This window comes from Chanodichthys erythropterus, chromosome 1 (genome assembly GCF_024489055.1).
Source record: "Chanodichthys erythropterus isolate Z2021 chromosome 1, ASM2448905v1, whole genome shotgun sequence".
Lineage (NCBI taxonomy): Eukaryota > Metazoa > Chordata > Actinopteri > Cypriniformes > Xenocyprididae > Chanodichthys > Chanodichthys erythropterus.
This window is the reverse complement of record NC_090221.1, coordinates 19644698-19663862: the sequence shown is the minus strand read 5'-3', so window position 1 is coordinate 19663862 and position 19165 is coordinate 19644698. Positions and strand designations below refer to the sequence as shown.

The 19165-nt window shown below is 38.5% G+C and overlaps 1 protein-coding gene across 1 annotated transcript in view; it reads right to left on the bottom strand.

Moving 5' to 3' along the window:
- Nucleotides 1-19165, bottom strand: part of ctnna1 (catenin (cadherin-associated protein), alpha 1) — a 117293-nt gene that overhangs the window by 3273 nt on the left and 94855 nt on the right. The window contains exons 15-16 of the mRNA XM_067389269.1: nucleotides 18609-18790; nucleotides 15981-16086 (exon numbers count right to left, since the gene is read on the bottom strand). Of these exons, the coding sequence (XP_067245370.1) occupies nucleotides 15981-16086; nucleotides 18609-18790 (288 nt within the window). The remainder of the gene's footprint in view (nucleotides 1-15980; nucleotides 16087-18608; nucleotides 18791-19165) is intronic.

The following is a 19165-nucleotide window of genomic DNA, read 5'->3' as shown; positions in this document are numbered from 1 at the left end:
TATCTAAAGTGAAAAGCGTGTTCAACATGCTGGTTGTTTTGAGGATCTTTGACTGTTGCCTGCGGATACCCTAACGTTCCACAGTCATCTGTCCAGCTGTATGTGCTAGTCAAATTCATTCAATTCCCCATTGTGGCAGGTGAGCTGGCCCACCGAGGGCTCACAGCCAAACTGTCTTTATCATTTTAGTAAACCAAAAATAATAATAATAATAATAATAATAATAATAATAATAATAATAATAATAATAAATATATATATATATATATATATATATATATATATATATATATATATATATATATATATATATATATATATATATATATATATATATATATATATATATAAAAAAAAAAAATCTTTGTGCATCCACCAGAAAAAACAAACACTTTATGGACAAGCTACGCAATATTGCGTTCATTATCGAAGGCGATTCATCTGCGATAATGAACGCGATATTGCATAGCTTATCAGTGAACTATGGCTCTGTCTATTAAATGCCGCTCCATTTGAAAGCAGGTGATGGCGATTTAGCGGTAATCAGGGAACCAGCTTTACTGACGAAATGTGCATGACAATCGCATGATATCGCCCAGCCCTAGTGTAAAGTCAACCACAGTTTCTCACCAGCTTTACTAATTTAGCTATTTTCACAGATGAGTTTCAGGGTGAAAAGTTGACACTAAGTGCTAAAAACTCTGAACAACAAGGGACACACCACAAGGATAATTAAGAAGAAAAAAAAAAAAAAAAAAAAAAAAAAAAAAAAAAAACTTATGACAAGTTAAATGCCTTCAACAATAAACTCTTTTTGTTACAAAGTTCTCATTCGATAGACACAGTGGCTGAGGGTGAATCTGAAGACAACTTTTTAGGTCAGGTTTTAGCTTGTTGAGAAGACTTTAGTGCAGGGGTCTCAAACTCAAATTGGCGGGGGGCCATTTCTTTGATTGACACCTCATAGGAGGGCCATATTAACATTCAAGCGCAAGAAAGCACAACATTTCAGAAAATTTCCTTTCCTTTGCATTATTTCTCATTTACTTTCATTAGGCCTACTAAAATGTTTTTATACCTATACTATATTTTATTTACCATACTAAATGTAAACAGCAGTGTCTCTCTCATTGTTACGGAGTGTAATATAATTATATAATACTATTACTAATATAATACTACTAATAGCCTACTAATATAATACTATTAATTGCAATAGTCTGGTGCAACTTCTCACATCCAACAAAGTGCATGGAATAAAAATTTAGGAATATAATTTAGGAACAAAACCAGCAAAACTTGTGGCGTGGAGGGGTCAGAAATAAAAAAACTGGAGCTATATCTATCAACTTTATTTTGTCAAAAAATAAAAATCTCTCATTGTTACATACATTATTAGTTTTTAACATTTAGTAGAATTTCCCTTACTTTATGTTAGCTTAAATAACATTAAAATCTTGCACTGAACAACATTGTACTGAACAAATACAATCCCTGAATACATTTGTACACTCGTGGCAGCGCTTGTGCTCACACAGCTGACACACATTTGTCCAAGATGCCGTTTGAACATCAGTAACGTTTAATGGTTGCATCGGACGCGTTTTGGTGGTTTTAAATCGACGCTCGTGACTTAAAGTCGAGTGCTTTTACTGTGATTTAGGCAAGCGTGCTCATAATAGAAGCAACACGGTTGAGAGCGCGGCTCATGGTTGCATAGCAACGACAGACGCCACTGGAGCAAAAGCGCATTGGAAAGGAGAATGCGGCGTGGCGCCGCTTATGTGACGCGATATGTGAATGCCCCCATAGAACGGCGACTTTTTCTTTGTATATCAGTCTGGTAGCAACTAGGGAATAATAATAATTTAGCGGGCCGGATTATGTTTTATTTTTGAGATTAGTTGCGGGCTGGGTAGAGGGGGAGGACGGGCCGTAAATGGCAGTTTTAGACCACTGCTTTAGTGCAAGAATTTAACATTCTAAAAATGAAGTTGCATTTTTCATTCAATTTAAAGCAACACCACTACAACAATACAGAATAAAAAATTGTCACGCTCACTAATCAAAGTTAACTAGACAATGATCCTGCTCATTTCTACAAGTTAAAAATAAAAAGCCTGCCAACCGACTGAATACATCACTAGCCCCATTAACCAGTCGTTGGTGCATTAAAAAGCTTGTTTTTTTTACCCCATCCAATATCAATACTTCACCTTGCTTCACCAGTCTCCAAGGTAACAATACTTTCTTCACAGTGATAATGTTCAAAGAGTGGCCCCCACATCTCTGCTGGTGCCTACACATAATTACACAAAGCCAGCTTCCCTACAGTGCCTTTATCTCAATAACTCTCCCCCAAATGTCGTAAAGCATTTGAGAAAATGTCAAATTTCCATTATTTTAAACAACAGCTAGACTCTAGATGCATACTTAAGTCGCTTAGGGCTGGAAAGACACTCACAGATGTAATATGCATAATTCTGTCAAGCAAAATGCACCAATTACGATTTTATGTAAAATTCTGGTGAAAGACCTCAGTTATTCAGCCAAGTTAAAATAGTGCTTAGTTAGCCATACTGTATAAAACTGGGGCAAGAAAATATAGAAGACATGAAGTACTCAATGCAAAATGATGCCAGTTGGCAATGTGAATTCAATCTAGATGGTCATTTAATATGAGTCTTCAATGTCTACATAATCAAAAACTGATTACAATCCCCAACAACTCTCAAAAAAAGTTGTGATTAAAAAGAGAGGAAGTCTATACAGTGACAACACCGATTCACTGAAGGATGATCAGGCAATCATCTTCAACATTTACATTAAATTCAAATATAATTCAAAAACCTCTATGAGCATTTTGCCAAATGAGCTCTCAACATCCATTCATTCTAATGTTTGAGGCCAGTAATTCAATTTAAAGTAAAATATAAAGCCAAACTTGCAGAGATGTGCCTGTGGGAAATTCAACTGGAGATACAGTTGAATATAGAGTCTGAGTCAGGCCACCTTCACTGTACTTTAATAATCATCGGTCTGTCTATACACCCCACTGAGAGAGAAGGGTAGTTAGACAGGAACAGACTGTTAGAGACGAGACAGAACGACAGGGAGACAAAGGAAGATGGGAGACAAGTGGGCGAAGAGAGAGTGGGATGCGAGGAAGAACAGGGGTGAGAAACAGGAAGAGAGTGATAGAGTGATGAAGAGGGCAACAGGCTGCTCAGCTTTCAAGACCGCCTGAGAATTAGCTGCCATTTGATCACAGTATCTACCTGAAATTTTGCTTGTTAAAGGTTAAGTGTGAGATTTTAGGTGCTACTAGAAGCACCACACGGAATTGCAAAAATAATTGTATCCAAACCATTTTCCAAAACACTTCTACCAGTCAATGAATTAATGGTTTAGTTTTAGCGGTTTCTGGACATCTTTGTTACAATTTCTTTTCCAATGATATCAATTTATATATACACGTTTATTGTAATTACACACACATATATACATCAGAATTCAATATTTATTTCCACTAGATGGTGCATCTTTTTTGGTCAAGATCTTGTATTTACAATGCAAGAGTCGAGCACTCTTCCCAAAGTCTCATCCCAAAGACTTTCAATGAATTTAAGGTCTGAACAGAGGTGCCAATTCATGTGTGAAAATAATTCTTCATGCTCCCTCCCAGTCATTCTTTTTACAATTTGACCCTGATGAATTTTGACATTGTCATCCTGGAATATGGCCATGATGTGTCTTCCTTCATCGTTTTTTAAGAAAAGAAAAGCTACACACTCCAATTAGGATTAGAAGTACTGTTGAACATATAACATGCTTTTTGGGGGGGCTGGGCAGTGTATAAAGATTAATAATAAAAAAAAAAAAAAATGATTAAATATAACAAATAATTACAGATTCAAATGTTTATTGTTATATAGACACACGTATATAAATGAAAGTATACAATTATATACTTGTATGGTAACACTTTATAATAAGGTACATTAGTTAATGTATTAAAAAGTGTATTTAAAAAAAAAAAAATAGTAAACAGGAATTTCCATTTTTTGAGGTCTGCTTCACCTACAGTATTTGCTAACTCTATGACTGCAGGATACTGTAAAAGCATTTTGTGCCAAGGGTTGGAGGAGAGGATTACACTCATAGCTATACAAAGCAAACATTCTCTTGCCTTTAAAGGCTTCTCACCCCTACATCTGGCATGTTGATCCAGCAACAAGTCTGGCTATGCTTTGAGCCCCAGCAGCGCTGCTGGAATATTCAGCGGTGTATCTCTGACTGCTTTGGCGTTCGCAGTTTCCACTCCAGCTGGCTCAAAGCATTCTGGGATTTGTAGTAAAGATTATCCAGCTGGGCACATCATCACTCCCCAGTGGGAAGTCAGGATGTCTGGGCATGTCTGGGCAGAACTTCTCTCTCTCTAGTTCATCATAAAGAGCCAGCAGGGGCACAGCAGTGTCCTTCTTCGAACACAGAAAGCCAGAGTGTCCGCCTCTCATCTGCTTTACTATTCCACCCATTATTTCAACAGTCATTAATAAAACCCCAAATTTTTATCAATCACTGAGCTGCTTTTCTTCCCTAGAGCTAGAGAGCTTGCTGCAGAGGAAGTCAGACAAACAGCAGAATGAGGAGGGGGGGAGGGAGAGAGAGAGAGAGAGAGGACGGCGGCGGTGGTGAATCAGAACAGAGCCCTGCTAAAATGAAACCTGCTAAGCATACCAATTAGAGGCTCGACTCCTGTTTGAGACAGCTCGAATTGGCCCTTTGAAAGCATCACTTGTGCATGCTCAGCTGCTGAATTCATCCAAGTTGAACAGGAAATGCAGCTTGCCTGCCCTGACCTAGACGCATGTGAATACATGATGCACATGTCAAACAAAAGTCCTCCCTGCTTGCTTAAAACATTTTCTTCCTCCAACTGTGAAGACCACATGCAGATCACAAGCAGATTGTCAGTGAAACGATGTGCTAAAACAGCATTTCTTTCTTTCTTTCTTTCTTTTTTTTTTTTGAGAATTGCAGTGTCCGGTAAGTCCCTTATCAGGCTGGCCCAAGAGCTGATTCTGCATTTACCCATCACTCCATTAAAAATGAGCAACTTCTCAGAAGAGTGTTCTCCTTAGGAAACTCATATAACATTAGAGTACACAGCGTAACCTTACATTCAACTTCAGCCTCAATTCACCCCCTTAAAGAAATGTAAATGCACGCACTTAAGAGATATTACCTTGCTTGGTCAGAGACTTTGGACATTTATTAAAATTTACTTTAAGGAGACCGATTCTGGTTGAGACACAAATACACAAAACAATACATGTTTTAATAGTTTCCAGAGGACTTTTGCTTTTCCTTTTTACAGGTATCCGTGAAAGAAAAAAATCATCTTTTGATCATATATGCTGGCTAATATCACAGGATGTTGAAAAGTAATGGGCTTAAAGTGCACTACTTTTCTAATATGACAGTGAGTCTTTATTAACCTGCCAGCAAAATGTTAAAAAGAAAACTCCGGCACTCTTAGCACCATAGACAAGGCAATAGGAATGGTGTCGCCATTATGTTTCTCTCACCTGCACCATCAAAAAAAGAGCTGAACTAATGCTAATCAACTGACCTAGATAAACTTAAATATGTACTACAGAACTTATGGTGCTGGGAAAGAATAAACGTGATAAAACAATACAGCTACCTGAAAAAATATGTTTTCCTATGACAAAAAAAAAAAAAAAATAGAAAAATGTAATCATTTTCCATCATTTACTCACCCTCATGTTGTTCTAAACCTGCATGACTTTATTTCTTCTGTTGAACAAAATATGAAATTCTGATATTCTGGTGACCAATGTTGCTTTGGATCCCACTGATTTTTTTTTATTTGGACAAACATGGTTGAAGCATTTTTTTTTTTATTCCGCACAAGAAAATGAGTTATGCAGTTTTGGAACAACATGAGGTGAGTAAATTACAGGCTTTTTGTTTTTTGGGTGAACCATTCCTTTAAGATCAAGATGTAATGAGCAAGTTTCACTCTAAATATTCATGAAAATGGAACTGTTCAAAAAAGAGACAGAAAACTGTTTTCTCTCTCTCTGCAAATGTGTACATTATATTGTGTAAATAATGTGCTGTCCTCTGGCATGGAGGTGAACAATGAGTGCATAAAATAAACAGTTACCAAAAAAAAAGTTCAAAACAATGAAAACACGGGGACAGCCACTATTGGGATTGATGAGCGGAAGAGAATGCAGGTGTTGGAAAAAATAACGGATTTCACACCTCAACGTTAAAAATATCCAGCTATAAAAGTGAGTAGGAAGGTCAGGCCACATCACAGAAAATGTCATCTGGCCTGCTGAATTCCATTCTAAATGGACTGCGGTAGTAGAACAGCACAAACAGGGTTCTGACCTTTCTCAACACATCAGGGAAGAGAAATGCCAGTTCCCTGTATTTACTGACATAGCAGTATTTCAATGTAGAGCAGCCGTGATTATAAATGATACATCTTGGGTTTTGCATTCTTTTGTGGGTTATGCCCACTAAAGCCCAAGGAGATATTGATACACTGCTTGCTCCACTCCTCTCGAGGGGGATGGAATGAGGTGTGTGTTTTCTCTAAACAGAGCAGATGACATATGGAGGTGATTAGTGCAGTGATGAAATCGTTCTGCCCACCCATAGGTCTTCTGTGAGAGAATTTCCATAGATATGATTACCTGGTGTTTATATCTGTCCCAAACCACAGAAAGAGTTACCTATTGTCTTGCGCACTGACAGACTTTCCACAAGCCTATGCCAGCATCTGAAGTTAAAAGATCTTCTACTTAATTCTAGGAGAGGGACACACTAACTCAAAAAAGAACAATGTAAGTCACTCTGTAAAAAAAGAAAAAAAAAAAGTAATCTCCAGAGTTTAAAAAATTTCAAGAGGGAAAAAAAAAAAAAAAAAAATTGTGCCAAGTGGGCTGCAATAAATAAATAAATAAATAAATAAAAGTAAATCTTCAGATGCATAAAAAACATGCATCTGCCACATTGCTGCCCTAGTCCATCTGAAGGAAGACCTGAATCTTCATAAAAAGAAAACCGTCTGCAGTAAGCAAACTTCATCTTCCATAAACATTTGCTGGAGACAGTTTGAGAACAGCACAGGTGGAGATTTGACGTACTGACTGTGACCCATAGAAGAAAAGTTTCTGGACTGCAAACTTGATCTTTCAGCACATCTCTCATGTGTGAACTCATTCCGGATTGTATTTACAGGCTGTGCAAGCTGCATGCTGAAATACAGATCTGGAGGAAGTGGTGGATACAACAGCAATAAAACTGATATCCTGCATAGATTAAAAAACATTTACATAAATTATTTTTCTACAGAGGTGAAAGAGGGCCAGGGAATTCAGCCCACTCAATCATCAGTATTCAACATACAAACTGGAAACAGCAAAGTACCCAAGGAAATCGAAGGTTCATTTTAAAAGCACCTGTTAATATCAAAGTAATTTTTTACCGAGATAAAAGATTCATCTGTAGTTTCTTTAATAGAGGGAACTCTAATGCACTTGAAGAGAAGAACGTCCCTTCATGTGGCTAATGTGTTTTATATTGCATTTAAATGGTCTGGCGGTGCACTTGTTTTTTTGAACGGCTAAATAGAAAGCCATCATGGACCATGATAATCAGTCAAGTGGCATTTTAAACAGAGAGATGATCTTACTCCTTTCCAAACAATAACCCCAAAGGGAAAAAAATAAGAGACTAATATTTGCAAGTGACAATTCTATCTCAGTCTAATAAAGTCCTGATCTAGGATCAGAGTGAAGAGTAATAAACTCAATCACGATGACAGAGGGAAAAATTCTTAGATAAACAACTTAAATTTAAAGATGTGTATTTTTTTTTTTATTGAAATATCAGATATGAATCATGTGCCTTATATGTGTATCACTGGAGCAATTGAATAGCCACAGCATGACATGGCTAAAGCTGCCAACACGTCTGCCAAAATAGACAATCACTTCCCTAACAGTTATTAATAGGACTGCCTGCTCCACAAGCGTATTTACAAGCACCTATTTCACACGCATTATACTGAGACCATTAAACTCGGTCATTTCACCAAATTACAAATGGTACATTGAAATTTTGTGCTGTGTGATATTTTACTGAATTTTATTTGATAGATGAGTGGATGAGTTCCAAACATGGTCATCATGTCTAAAAATGCAGCTCATTAGATGAAAACAGCCATTTTGTTAATATTCTCAAAAATAAAGAAAATATGTACTCTCTCCATACTTTCTAATAATCTGTATGTGCAACTTTTGCAGAAATGACAAGATCATCTGCTTCAGGTTGTTCAGGTTAGCTGGATGACGCCTACACACTCCACTTGTTAAATGGTGCTGTGGAACTGGACTGAGATCAAAATGTTTAAGGATCTGTAGAGGGTTTTTGTTCTTGAATCCCACCACTATTTATTTGGCCTCATGTCTGGGTCACTGTCCTGCTTGAAAAATTAACTTTCTTCCAAGTCTTTTTTCAGCAGACCAAAGTGTGATGGACAACTTTTCCTAGAAACAACAGTGCCCACTGAGACCTTTGAATAGACTTTTGAACACTTAAACTCATAGATTTGTTTCTCTCTCTCATACTCCCTTTAGTTTTTTTTTCTCTTCAGCAATCCTTCAAATTGCTATTTTTTTAACCAACGATTTCCCCATGACCTCTGATATCACAGAATAAGGATTTTTTTTTAAAGGAATTTAGATTCAGACCAATTTGTTAATGAATCACAAACCAATTTGTGAAGACTAACCAACTGAAAAAAACTCAACTATGAACATTTCACATTTCATTCACAAATCAAACACTATGGCTTGCAAGAGCAGATGAATCTTTTACAAAAAAAAAAAAAAAAAAAGTGTTTTGGATAACTTCACTCATTCCATGACTGTAGGAAACCTGGATATTCCTAACTTTGGGGATTTTAAGGAAATGTTGTAGCTACCGTAATTATTCATAGGCAGAAAGAAAATTGTAGAAATTGCTTTTCTGTGCGAATTTACAGCTGCTACAACACTGAATACTGAGTTTCAGTTTAAAAACATTTCCTAACAAAACAAACAAAAAAATTAAAAAAAATATATTTCTATGTAGCTCCTGTAATTGAGTAAAATGTGAAAAGTGGCTAAAGGTCTGAATACCTTTGAAAAAAATACTTCTGCAAGGCATTTTAAATGCAAAATGTTAAAAATATGATTAAATTACCCAATGAAAACAAGCACTGCTAATAATCAACATTATGCCACAAAACCCAAGTGCTTAGACTAGTGGTCATGTAGTATACCAACCCGTGAAGTGCTGAGTTGAGAATCAGTGGGATCGCTTCTTGATTTTTTGTTGTTGTTTTTTGCTCTTCTACTGTAGAGAGGGAAATTTACAGGCCTGTCACCATTAAGCAGCCAGGGGCCAGAACTGGGATTAATCCAACCTGTGGTGGTGCCTATGGATCACCATAAATCTTCCCTGATTGAATGTAAATTGGAAAACTATGTATGTCGGTATACATCATTGGGATAAAGCACACGTGCTGCTGCCCGCAGGTTCTGCCTTGCTAAAATATGCAAACCTGGTGTTGCGCGATCATGTTCGTGTGTGGCGGTTTCATGCCTTCATGTGCGTGCATGTAGGGCAGAATATTTATGGGCAGTGTGGTGGCTTACACATTTACATTATAAATCTCAATTACACTGCATTATTTGCTCAGTACTGAGCTCAGACGAAATACTCAGAAGTTGCCCCTGCAGAATCTGCTCGTAAATTCTTAATAAACTGCAGTGCAGACCTTTGTGTGGCAATGACCTAAATCCTGCATCCTCCTCATCTATGCACTACACTCATTTCTTTAAACTTTAATCGAGCTCTGTTACAGCCATTTAAGTGATTATTAAGCCTGCCCGGACATTTCTGGCAGCTCTCTGCAACGATCCAAAAACTGTCCTCATTCAACAGCTAGATGTTACAAGATGGACTCAGAAAGCCAGATTCTCAAACAAGATGCATTTTTTGTAAAAGGCCTCTCTATACTCATTACTGATCACCCACACTATCCGCTTTAGTATCGCTGTCTTGTTTGCATCCTTGGGTGGCCTCCAGATGCAGAGGAGTGTGTTGTCACATCCTTATTTTGAATAGTTAGGTTTAAGTTTGCAGCTAAGATGCATTTTGTCAGCTCGAAGAGAGTTATGCAACAATTCATGCTTTCAACATTTTTTTTTTATATCATTTTCCCCACATCCTGTTTCATCCTGTTTACCTGTGCAAGGTTTCTAAAGAATCCTCTTCTTTTTTTTGGCATATTCAACTTTCTACAGATATTTTCGGCCTATCAACACATGGCGGCTCTGCTATGGTGTCTGTTGGCAATCTCAGATGTAACAAAAGTACATGACATGACAAACTAGACAAGCAGTCAGGAGTGATGCTATAGCCCACCTCTGTGTATTCTGTGGCAGGGCTTTGATATGACAAAAAGAGCAAGAAGGACAGAGAGTGGGGGGTGGGGGGGGGAGGAGTGCCATGATTATTTGCTTTCCATCCCTCCGCAGGCTCCTCTGAATCTGATGATTCATCCTTCTGTATAAAGAACTGCTTCCCTTTGTTCATTTTTCAACAGTTAGCCTCTGGCAGCCTCGTCTGCACAAGAAGGTGTGAGGAGCAGTCTAAATATAGTTTGCATATATATATATATATATATACACACACACACACAACAGTTCTGTCTGGTTCTCGAATCTGATTGGCTGATAGCCATGCGATATTTCAGTGATAACAGCACTCCTACTGCCTTTTCACCGTTTGTATCGCTCCGCTTGAAGTGACCGTCATGGTGGCCGATCAAATCAACCGTAATTTTTACAAATACAACTTGTTGTACCACGAACTGTAGTTTTAATAGTTTTTAAGGTGAGAATGTAGTTGTTTAGACCTGAAATATGTGACTCCGAATTAATAATAGCGCCTATTTTACAATTTGTTTTGACGTTTTCGGAGATGCGAGCTCCAAGGCGTCAGCGGCCGTTCAATGCTTCTGTAACCGCTGAGAACAGCTTCATCTCGGCCAGTGCCTCAGGGATTTGCCGCTGGCTCTTATGGTGGTTAAACACAAGACATAATTTGAGTACATAGAACGGGATCTTTGGTCTTATTAATCTATTTGTTCCAGAGCTAGACGGGGCATATCAGACTCTTCTCCGCTCTTTAAATACGTAAAACATTAAACTTTATAAACGTATGGTTTTTTGAGTAAAGAAAACGCTTTACCATTTTTTTTTTTTTTTCAAACATCAGATCTTTATTTACCTTTGCATTGCACAGAGATGTCCAAACTGCGTGCGCACTTCATTCATGAGGCGAGGCGGATTAATGAGGTTTGATTGACAGTTTTAGGATCCAATGGAGTTAGGAGGTTTTGTCACAAGCTCTTTAAAATCCTTTTCATTCGTTAAATATTTGTAAAACCCACATACAAGCGTAAATGGTGACCTATAGTTTTTTTTTTTTTTAATAACTAGTGTTTTATGTTTGACTGAACTGTACAATTGTGCTTATTTGTTGTTCAATATTTTATATAAATATGTCCATTAGTAAGTAATATGGATTGAGTGAAAGTTACATTAATATGCCATTAGATGGCGGCAGCACTTTACAGGTGAATTAGTCAGTGAGTCACAAGAGACTTGAAAGGAACTTTTGCAAAAGGAAGTTGTTTTTAGCGGGATGGAAAATTCCCAAAGCTGTAAAAAGGACAAATACAAAGATCGCTTTCCTCAGCAGACATTCAAACAGACTTTTATAATGGATATAATATTATGGATATCGACTTGATGAATGTAATGCAATATATCAGACACAGGTAATAGCCTTCTCTCTCTCTCTATCTCTAATACTGTACAAAATTCAATGAGTTTCAATGAAGCGACTCAACGTTCCTTCGTTACTAGTTCTAAAGTGACGTTTTAGAGTTAGTAACGGAGGCTTGGTCCAACTGACAACTTGAGATTTGAAACATTCCTTCGTTACTAGTTCTGAAGTGACGTTTTAGAATTAGTAACGGAGGCTTGGTCCAACTAACAACTTGAAATTTGAATCCGTGGCGGAAGGAAGTAGTGCTGCACAAAAGAGGGTTTTAAAGACACTCCGTTCTTCTTATTTATTTACACACTCGTGCCGTTGAACTGTTGTATAAACGCAATATCACACGGGTAGCCGTGCGATATGGCTGTATATCAGCACGCTGTGATTACCTGCGGCCTCGTGCCTACGGACGAATCACAGCGTGCTGATATACAGCCATATCGCACGGCTACTCGTGTGATATTGCTCATATAAACACATGCTATCACCTGGTAATTACTCTGCTAATTAAAGACGAATCACACTTAATGGATTCAGGTCTCATATGAGGCTTCACATCCCTCTTTCATTTTTTCTTCACCTACGCCCTCAATTCCTCTATTCGTAGGCAGGACAAGAGGAGAGGGGACCATTCGGGACTGTTTTTATTGTTCGAATTTCTTAAACTACACAGTTTGAAAGCTGGGACTTTGTTTAATATCATAAGTAACCTGCTTTGTCTTGTCTGTCGACGTGTTGTCAGTGTCCTCTTTGTTCCGCTATGTACAAAGGGGGGGGGGGGGTCTTTACGAAGGGTCAATTAATAAACCATCGATTTGTTATATCAGTCTTTTTCCTGCTATTTTCCTGCGATTTGTTATATCAGTCTTTTTCCTGCTATAGCCGATATGCCGATGGATTGAGCAAAAATCGTCCGATACATTGATGCATCTCTAATTAATTAAGTCATTATTAGGGCTGCACAATATATCGAAAATCTCGAAATATCAGTTGGGAAAGAAATCAGACGCGTTTCAGTAGGATCCGTGGCCGTACATTAGGTTTTAAAGAGACAGCAGCTAATACAGAAAACCTGCTGCTGTCTGCAAAACAAGATAAAGGGAAATTCACTTACTGCTCTTGACTAAATAATGTCTTTGCTTTGTAGCTTTATTATGAATCAATCTATATTTAATTAATGTGAAGACTATGCAGTGTTTTAGATTTACATTTGATCATTCAGTTTCTGTATTGTTTCTTACTTGAACGCTATTTTCAAGTAAGAATTTGTCATATTGTATTTGTCCTATTGTTTGTAGTTCTTATTTTTTAATAACAAAGATAAAATAAAAATAACTAATCGTTTACCTCTAGTTTTTAGGTGTGTGTGTTTATCTGGATGTTCTTGATTTTAAGATTTAGGTTGATATAACTATATATTATCGAGTTTTAAGTTTTATTATAGAGTTTTAAATATTGGCACACTTTTTTTTTTTTTTTTTTTTTTAAACATTGGTGTCAGATGTGACATAAGTAATGCTAAAAAAAACTTTTGGTCACTTTCAGAAGTTGCAGTGATTATTTCTTTTCCCAGAAAGAATATGAAACATTATATTGGTTACTACATTTTTTAAATATTTTTAAATAATTTAAATTGATTTTAAACACTTAAAGCAATATCGTATCGCATATAGAATATCATATTTTTTAACAAGGTATCGCATTTTTTTTTCAATATCGCACAGCACTAGTCATTATGTAATTTTATATTCAATAATTATTAAATTACATATTCAAATAGTAAAGTGTAATATAATAATATGGAATAAAGTCTGTCTATTATTATTATTAGAAGCAGAAGTACAATTTATTTGTATATAAAATTTCATAGCATATTGAATGTAAAAAACAAAAATAAGAAAAATATGGCCAAAAAATACGGCATGGTGAATTCTCATCACGACTGATATTGGCACGTGTGGCAAAGTTCATTTTAAATGAACGTCCTAAACTTAAATCAATCCTATTACTCAAAAAATTGGCGGGTTCAGTATAATCAACAACATTTACAGAACATAATGCATTTTCATTTATGTGCCAGTGTGTGCAGAAAAGCAAACACATCCACAGACACACAAGCACCTGCACAGTACCCATCTGTTTTCTGCAGAGGATATCATTGTATTCACGGCACTGAATGAGCAACATCAAAGACATTGCGGGATGTGGCTGTCTATGAAAGCTTTCACCGTCTCTGAACTGGACATTTAGTATTCCTCTCCAATTGGGTCAGCGCAGGTAGCATTACTACGCACTTGAAAAGTGGAGCTACTTCACGTCGGATCAAAGTGCAATCTAAATAAAATATTAAAAGTGCAGAGCTTTAGTTTGCATGAAGGCTGCTTATTATGCAAGATTATGTTAAAGGAATCTTTTTGAAAGCACACTGCAGATGTTTATAGGCATGGCTAATTAACAGCCATGCGGCAAATAGGATAACTGCGCATATCTTTACAATCCCTCCCTAGGTGCTGCACTGTGCTGCATGGGCGAAACGTGCTTGCCACAAATGCATGAACTCAAGAAATTAAAGGGATAGTTCACCCAAAAATTAAAATTATACCATGATTTAGTCACCCTCAAGCCATCCTAGGTGTATATGACCATCTTCTTTCAGACGAACACAATCAGAGATATATTTAAAAATATCCTTGCTCTACCAAGCATTATAATGGTAGTGAACAGGGGGCCTGTTTTGAAGCCAAAAAAAAAAAAAAAAAAACCTCCATCCATCATAAATATAATCCATATGGCTCCAGGTGGTTAATTTTATTTAAATAACATTTAAAAGGCCTATTAAAAGGCCTTCTGAAGTAAAGGCGATGGGTTTTGTAAGAAAACTATCCATATTTAAAACTTTATAAATTAAAATAACTAGCTTCTGCCAGTTGACTGTACACACTGCACAAGTCAACTTGCTCCAAATGAGTATCCCTGAAGCAATGTATTACGCAGGATGTAGGAGTAGTGTAAGCTTAGATGCCTCTCGTAGTTTAAACAAATAGGGCTGTGCAACAAACTCAAGTTTCTCTTCTCTTATATCGAAATCCTCTAACGTTTCTCTTTACAATTTCTCGTTTTAGAATTATAATTCATGACTGGTGTTTCATTTTGCTCCATCATCTACGCTTCTGCGTTCGTCATTGCGTCATGTGTCGGGTCAGGGGTTACTCTTCCGCCGCAAATCGATGCGTACAAAACAGGCCCGCCGGGATATTTTTAAATACATCTCAGATTGTGTTCGTCTGAAAGAAGATAGACATATACACCTAGGATGGCTTTAGGGTGAGTAAATCATGGGATAATTTTCATTTTTGGGTGAATTATCCCTTTAACATTTCTCTGCGCTAACCCTTTAGTGTAACAGTACAAAGTGTAAAAATGTCTTGTAGTTCTTAAAAACACACACTACGAGTGCTATTGGCCTGTCAACTGGTAGCCTGCATGCTGCACGGTGATGTTAGCACAGCGTGACACACTCTTTTAATTAAATGACAAACTGAGAGGAGAGGCCTTCGAGGAGGGATGAGTGATGGGTGATGAGTCTGCTATGCAAAACCCCCTTCCCGAGCTCACAATATCCCTTTCAACTGCACTGTTGAGAAGACAAGAAAAATCTGAAAGAACCCTTGCAGCACATACGGCGGTTTGATGTTTACTGGAAATGTTCCCATATTATTTTCATGAAGCCTGTGAACCTGTCATTGTCACTCAGCTTAAGGAATAAGAGCAGCTTTCCAGGAAAATAAGTGTCGGACTATGGGGATTGAATTTACAGACCCATAGCGCTGTCTTTACCATCACGTTCTATGTCGCAATTTTCGAAAGGTGATGGAAAAAAGCCAGGGATATGAGTTGGCTGGGAGATAAATTATGCACTGTTGTGTTTCACTGTAGTGCTTCATAAGGATTAAGATCCTTAAGTAAAACACAAGAGCATGGATAATTCACCAAGAGATGATCATGTTTTTTCCTGCAAAAGACTTGTGAGTTCAACTTACTTGATCCGCAATAGCACGGCCCAGCTTGTCCATTCTTGATCCGGCTTCAGCAATTTTCTTCGCAGCACTAATCACATCAGAGGTGTTTTTGAGTGGTCCTTTCCCCCTGGAGAAAAAAGATAGCAGTTTCATTCACAGTTACTGTTCTGTGTGCAGTCTCGTGTGACATGAGCTAGTGAGTATGTGTGAGCATGGATGATGCACATCAAGACGTCAACACGTTTGACATAAGAATGGCTGGTCATATTGACATGGTTGAAGAAAAAAAAAAAAGAAGCAGGCTTGTTTCACAGCCTCGCGCTCCGGAACAGCACAGCATGAAAAAGGCTTTTTGGGAAAGACAAGATCAGTTTGCTTCCAATTGATTAATCTCATTAAGGAGGAACATCCCCCTCCAACACGCTTCCATTCACTAGTAGCCTGAAGACTTCGAGGGGGGTAAGAATGAATGAGACGTGGGCAGACAAGACAGATGGCGTGAGCCAGCAGCAGCTCCCACCCATTTCTGTGATGTCTGGTCAGCTTCCTGGGGTCAATGTCACTACAGTTCATTTAATGGTTCTGGCCTCATCCATCCCAGTGTGCCATCTCAGCCCACCCCTCGCAGCTCCCCGGTTACGATCCGGTCATTTGCCAGTTCTGTGTGCCCACAAGGGACTGCGGGGCACAGTTGGCAAGTGGCACAACCTGGATTCAAAGCTGCTCTCTTCAGGCTAAACTGAACAATCCAACCCACAACAGATGGAATTTTGTGTTTTTGCTTTTCCTCTACACTCACCCCTCCCCATTGCGGTTCACTCTCTTTCTGCGCCGTTCAGACAGGGTCCTCCTGGCAGCATTGCCTCAATCAAAACAGTCACAGGAATTCACTAGAGACAATATCTCAAAAAGAAAATGCACCCCACAAAGAGCGACCAATACTTCTAACATTTTGAAACACAAAGCACAGGTTATTTTGATGTTGCTTTGGTGATGGCCCACCCATAAACCGCCCTAGGTGAGAGGGTGGTCACTACAAGGTGACTCTCGAGCAAGGGAGACTGCATCTCACTTGACAATCCCACACTCAGATATGCAAATCTGACTGAGTGCCCATGAATTAGCCACTGATACTGGTTCCAGATGGGGGTAGTGCAATATTGTGTGTGTGTCTGTGTCATATAGCAGCTCAAGCACTGGACCACAGCATGCACAGACAGGTGGCTCCAAAATATGTGACACGAATCCAGGCGACGCATGCTTTATTCATGAGCAGAAAGGGACATAAGCAGAATTGGTAGCAAGCCACTTCTCTGCAGATATTGAGGCCGGATAAAGGCTCCCGAAATCAATTTCCTCTTTATAGCATTAACCTTCATGGGACTGTGTACCCATTCAAGGTCGAGGGGCAATAATTTAGGGCGTGGACTGAATTAACTTGCCGAGACCTTCACTCAGCACATTTCTGCAGGTGACACATCAGCACCGATTGCCATTTTTCATGCAAATGCCACCAAATCTGACAGATGTACTACAGCCTTGTTGCTTTTTACTTAAGACAATGACAGATTTCTGGGGGCCTTCAACAAGAGGTATGAGTGTCTCCATATCAACTGGCGAGAAATGATACGATTCTCCTGCCTAAAACAGAAAACCTCAAATAAATGCACACACTATGTTTAGGGAGCAAAACAATAAATTAAAAAATAATATAACAGTTTTAATAGTTTTACATTTTAATGAACATAAATATATAATTTTTTGATCTGGGGAGGAATGGAGACATGTTCTTGAACAGGAGGAAGAGGTAAACAAAGCTGCTTTTTCCCAGGTTTTCCAGATAAGGTTGAGTGACAGCCATCCTACAGTCCTTACAATGTGTGCAATATTGGCAAATGGTGTCCTCAGCATGATCCATTTTAAAAAGGGGTCTTGGTTAGCATAGGCAGGGAGAAGCGATAGACCAAGACATTTTCTATAACTCTGTCACACACACACACACAGAGTGTCCTCTGGGAGAGCAGATGGCAGTCACTCTCAGGTGTGCGGCCCAAGAGCGTGCTGTCACACCTAAAATGACCCTTTTCCTGATTCTGTCAGCATACAGGGGAGGAATTCAGGTGAGCTTTTCTTGTGCTAGCAGCTCCTGCCCTTTGTTTTTAAATCAATTTTTTTAAGACAGTAAAGGATTTCTTTCCCTTTCTTTTGGGATCAAGTATGATGGAAAGAAAAAGAGGCAGGCAAATGAGGCAGGTAAAAAAGCCCACAGCTCATTTGCTTCCACTGAGAGGGAAAAAAGATTCCATGAGATGGAACCGAGTGCTTGTCTCAGTTAATATTAGACCTTACTAATTGATGGCCGATTTAGGTAAATGACAGGGGAAATTAGGTATAAAAAACAGATTTTGCCTGTCTCTCTTTCAATACTGGAAAAGTTTTTCCTTTAAAAACGCTAGTGCACATTTCATTGCCAATGCAAACTGCCATACAAACCTATATAAAGCTGAAGCACTGAGCCAGGGCGCAGTGAAACCGGAGCAGCAGTGCATGGCCAGAGAGGTCTATTGAGTTGAGTCTAAAAGAGGTGTGTGTGTGTGAGTGTGGTTTTTGACAGGCAGTCAAGCAGGGAAGATTGTGGTTTGCGCTCACCTGGTGAAGTCTGTCATCTCCATCATGATCATGCACATCTGCTTGGCCAAAACGATGATGTCATTTCCGCTGTCATCCCACTTGGACACCTCAGCGTCCAGCTTGCTCTTCTCCTCCTGGAAACTGGCCACCTGCTCTGCAATCTTTGCCTTCTGCTCCTGGGGTAGCTGAGCCATGATGGCCTGCCAATTCCACAGAGAAGCTCATATATAACAAACCGTGCATAAATTTGCTCACAATATGCTGATCTACAACTGTTAATGAGGAAAAGAGATGACAAAGGATATGCAATTAAAAACGAAAATTGATCTTCAATCCCCCTTCCTGCTCCTTTCTTTGCCTCTCTCTTACACCTTCCTTTGTCCTTCCCTCCTCTCTTGCTCTCTCTCTCATTTCTTGCATGACCGGCCCGGCCTGGGCGAGCAGGAGAGGTTTTATAGCTTTGGCTGGTGGCGTATGGGCTATGAAACATTCCTCTAATTCTGTAAAAGGTTCACAACCTTTTGGAACTATGCTGAGCAATGCTTTCTATTGAATATGTGCCACTGCATACAACA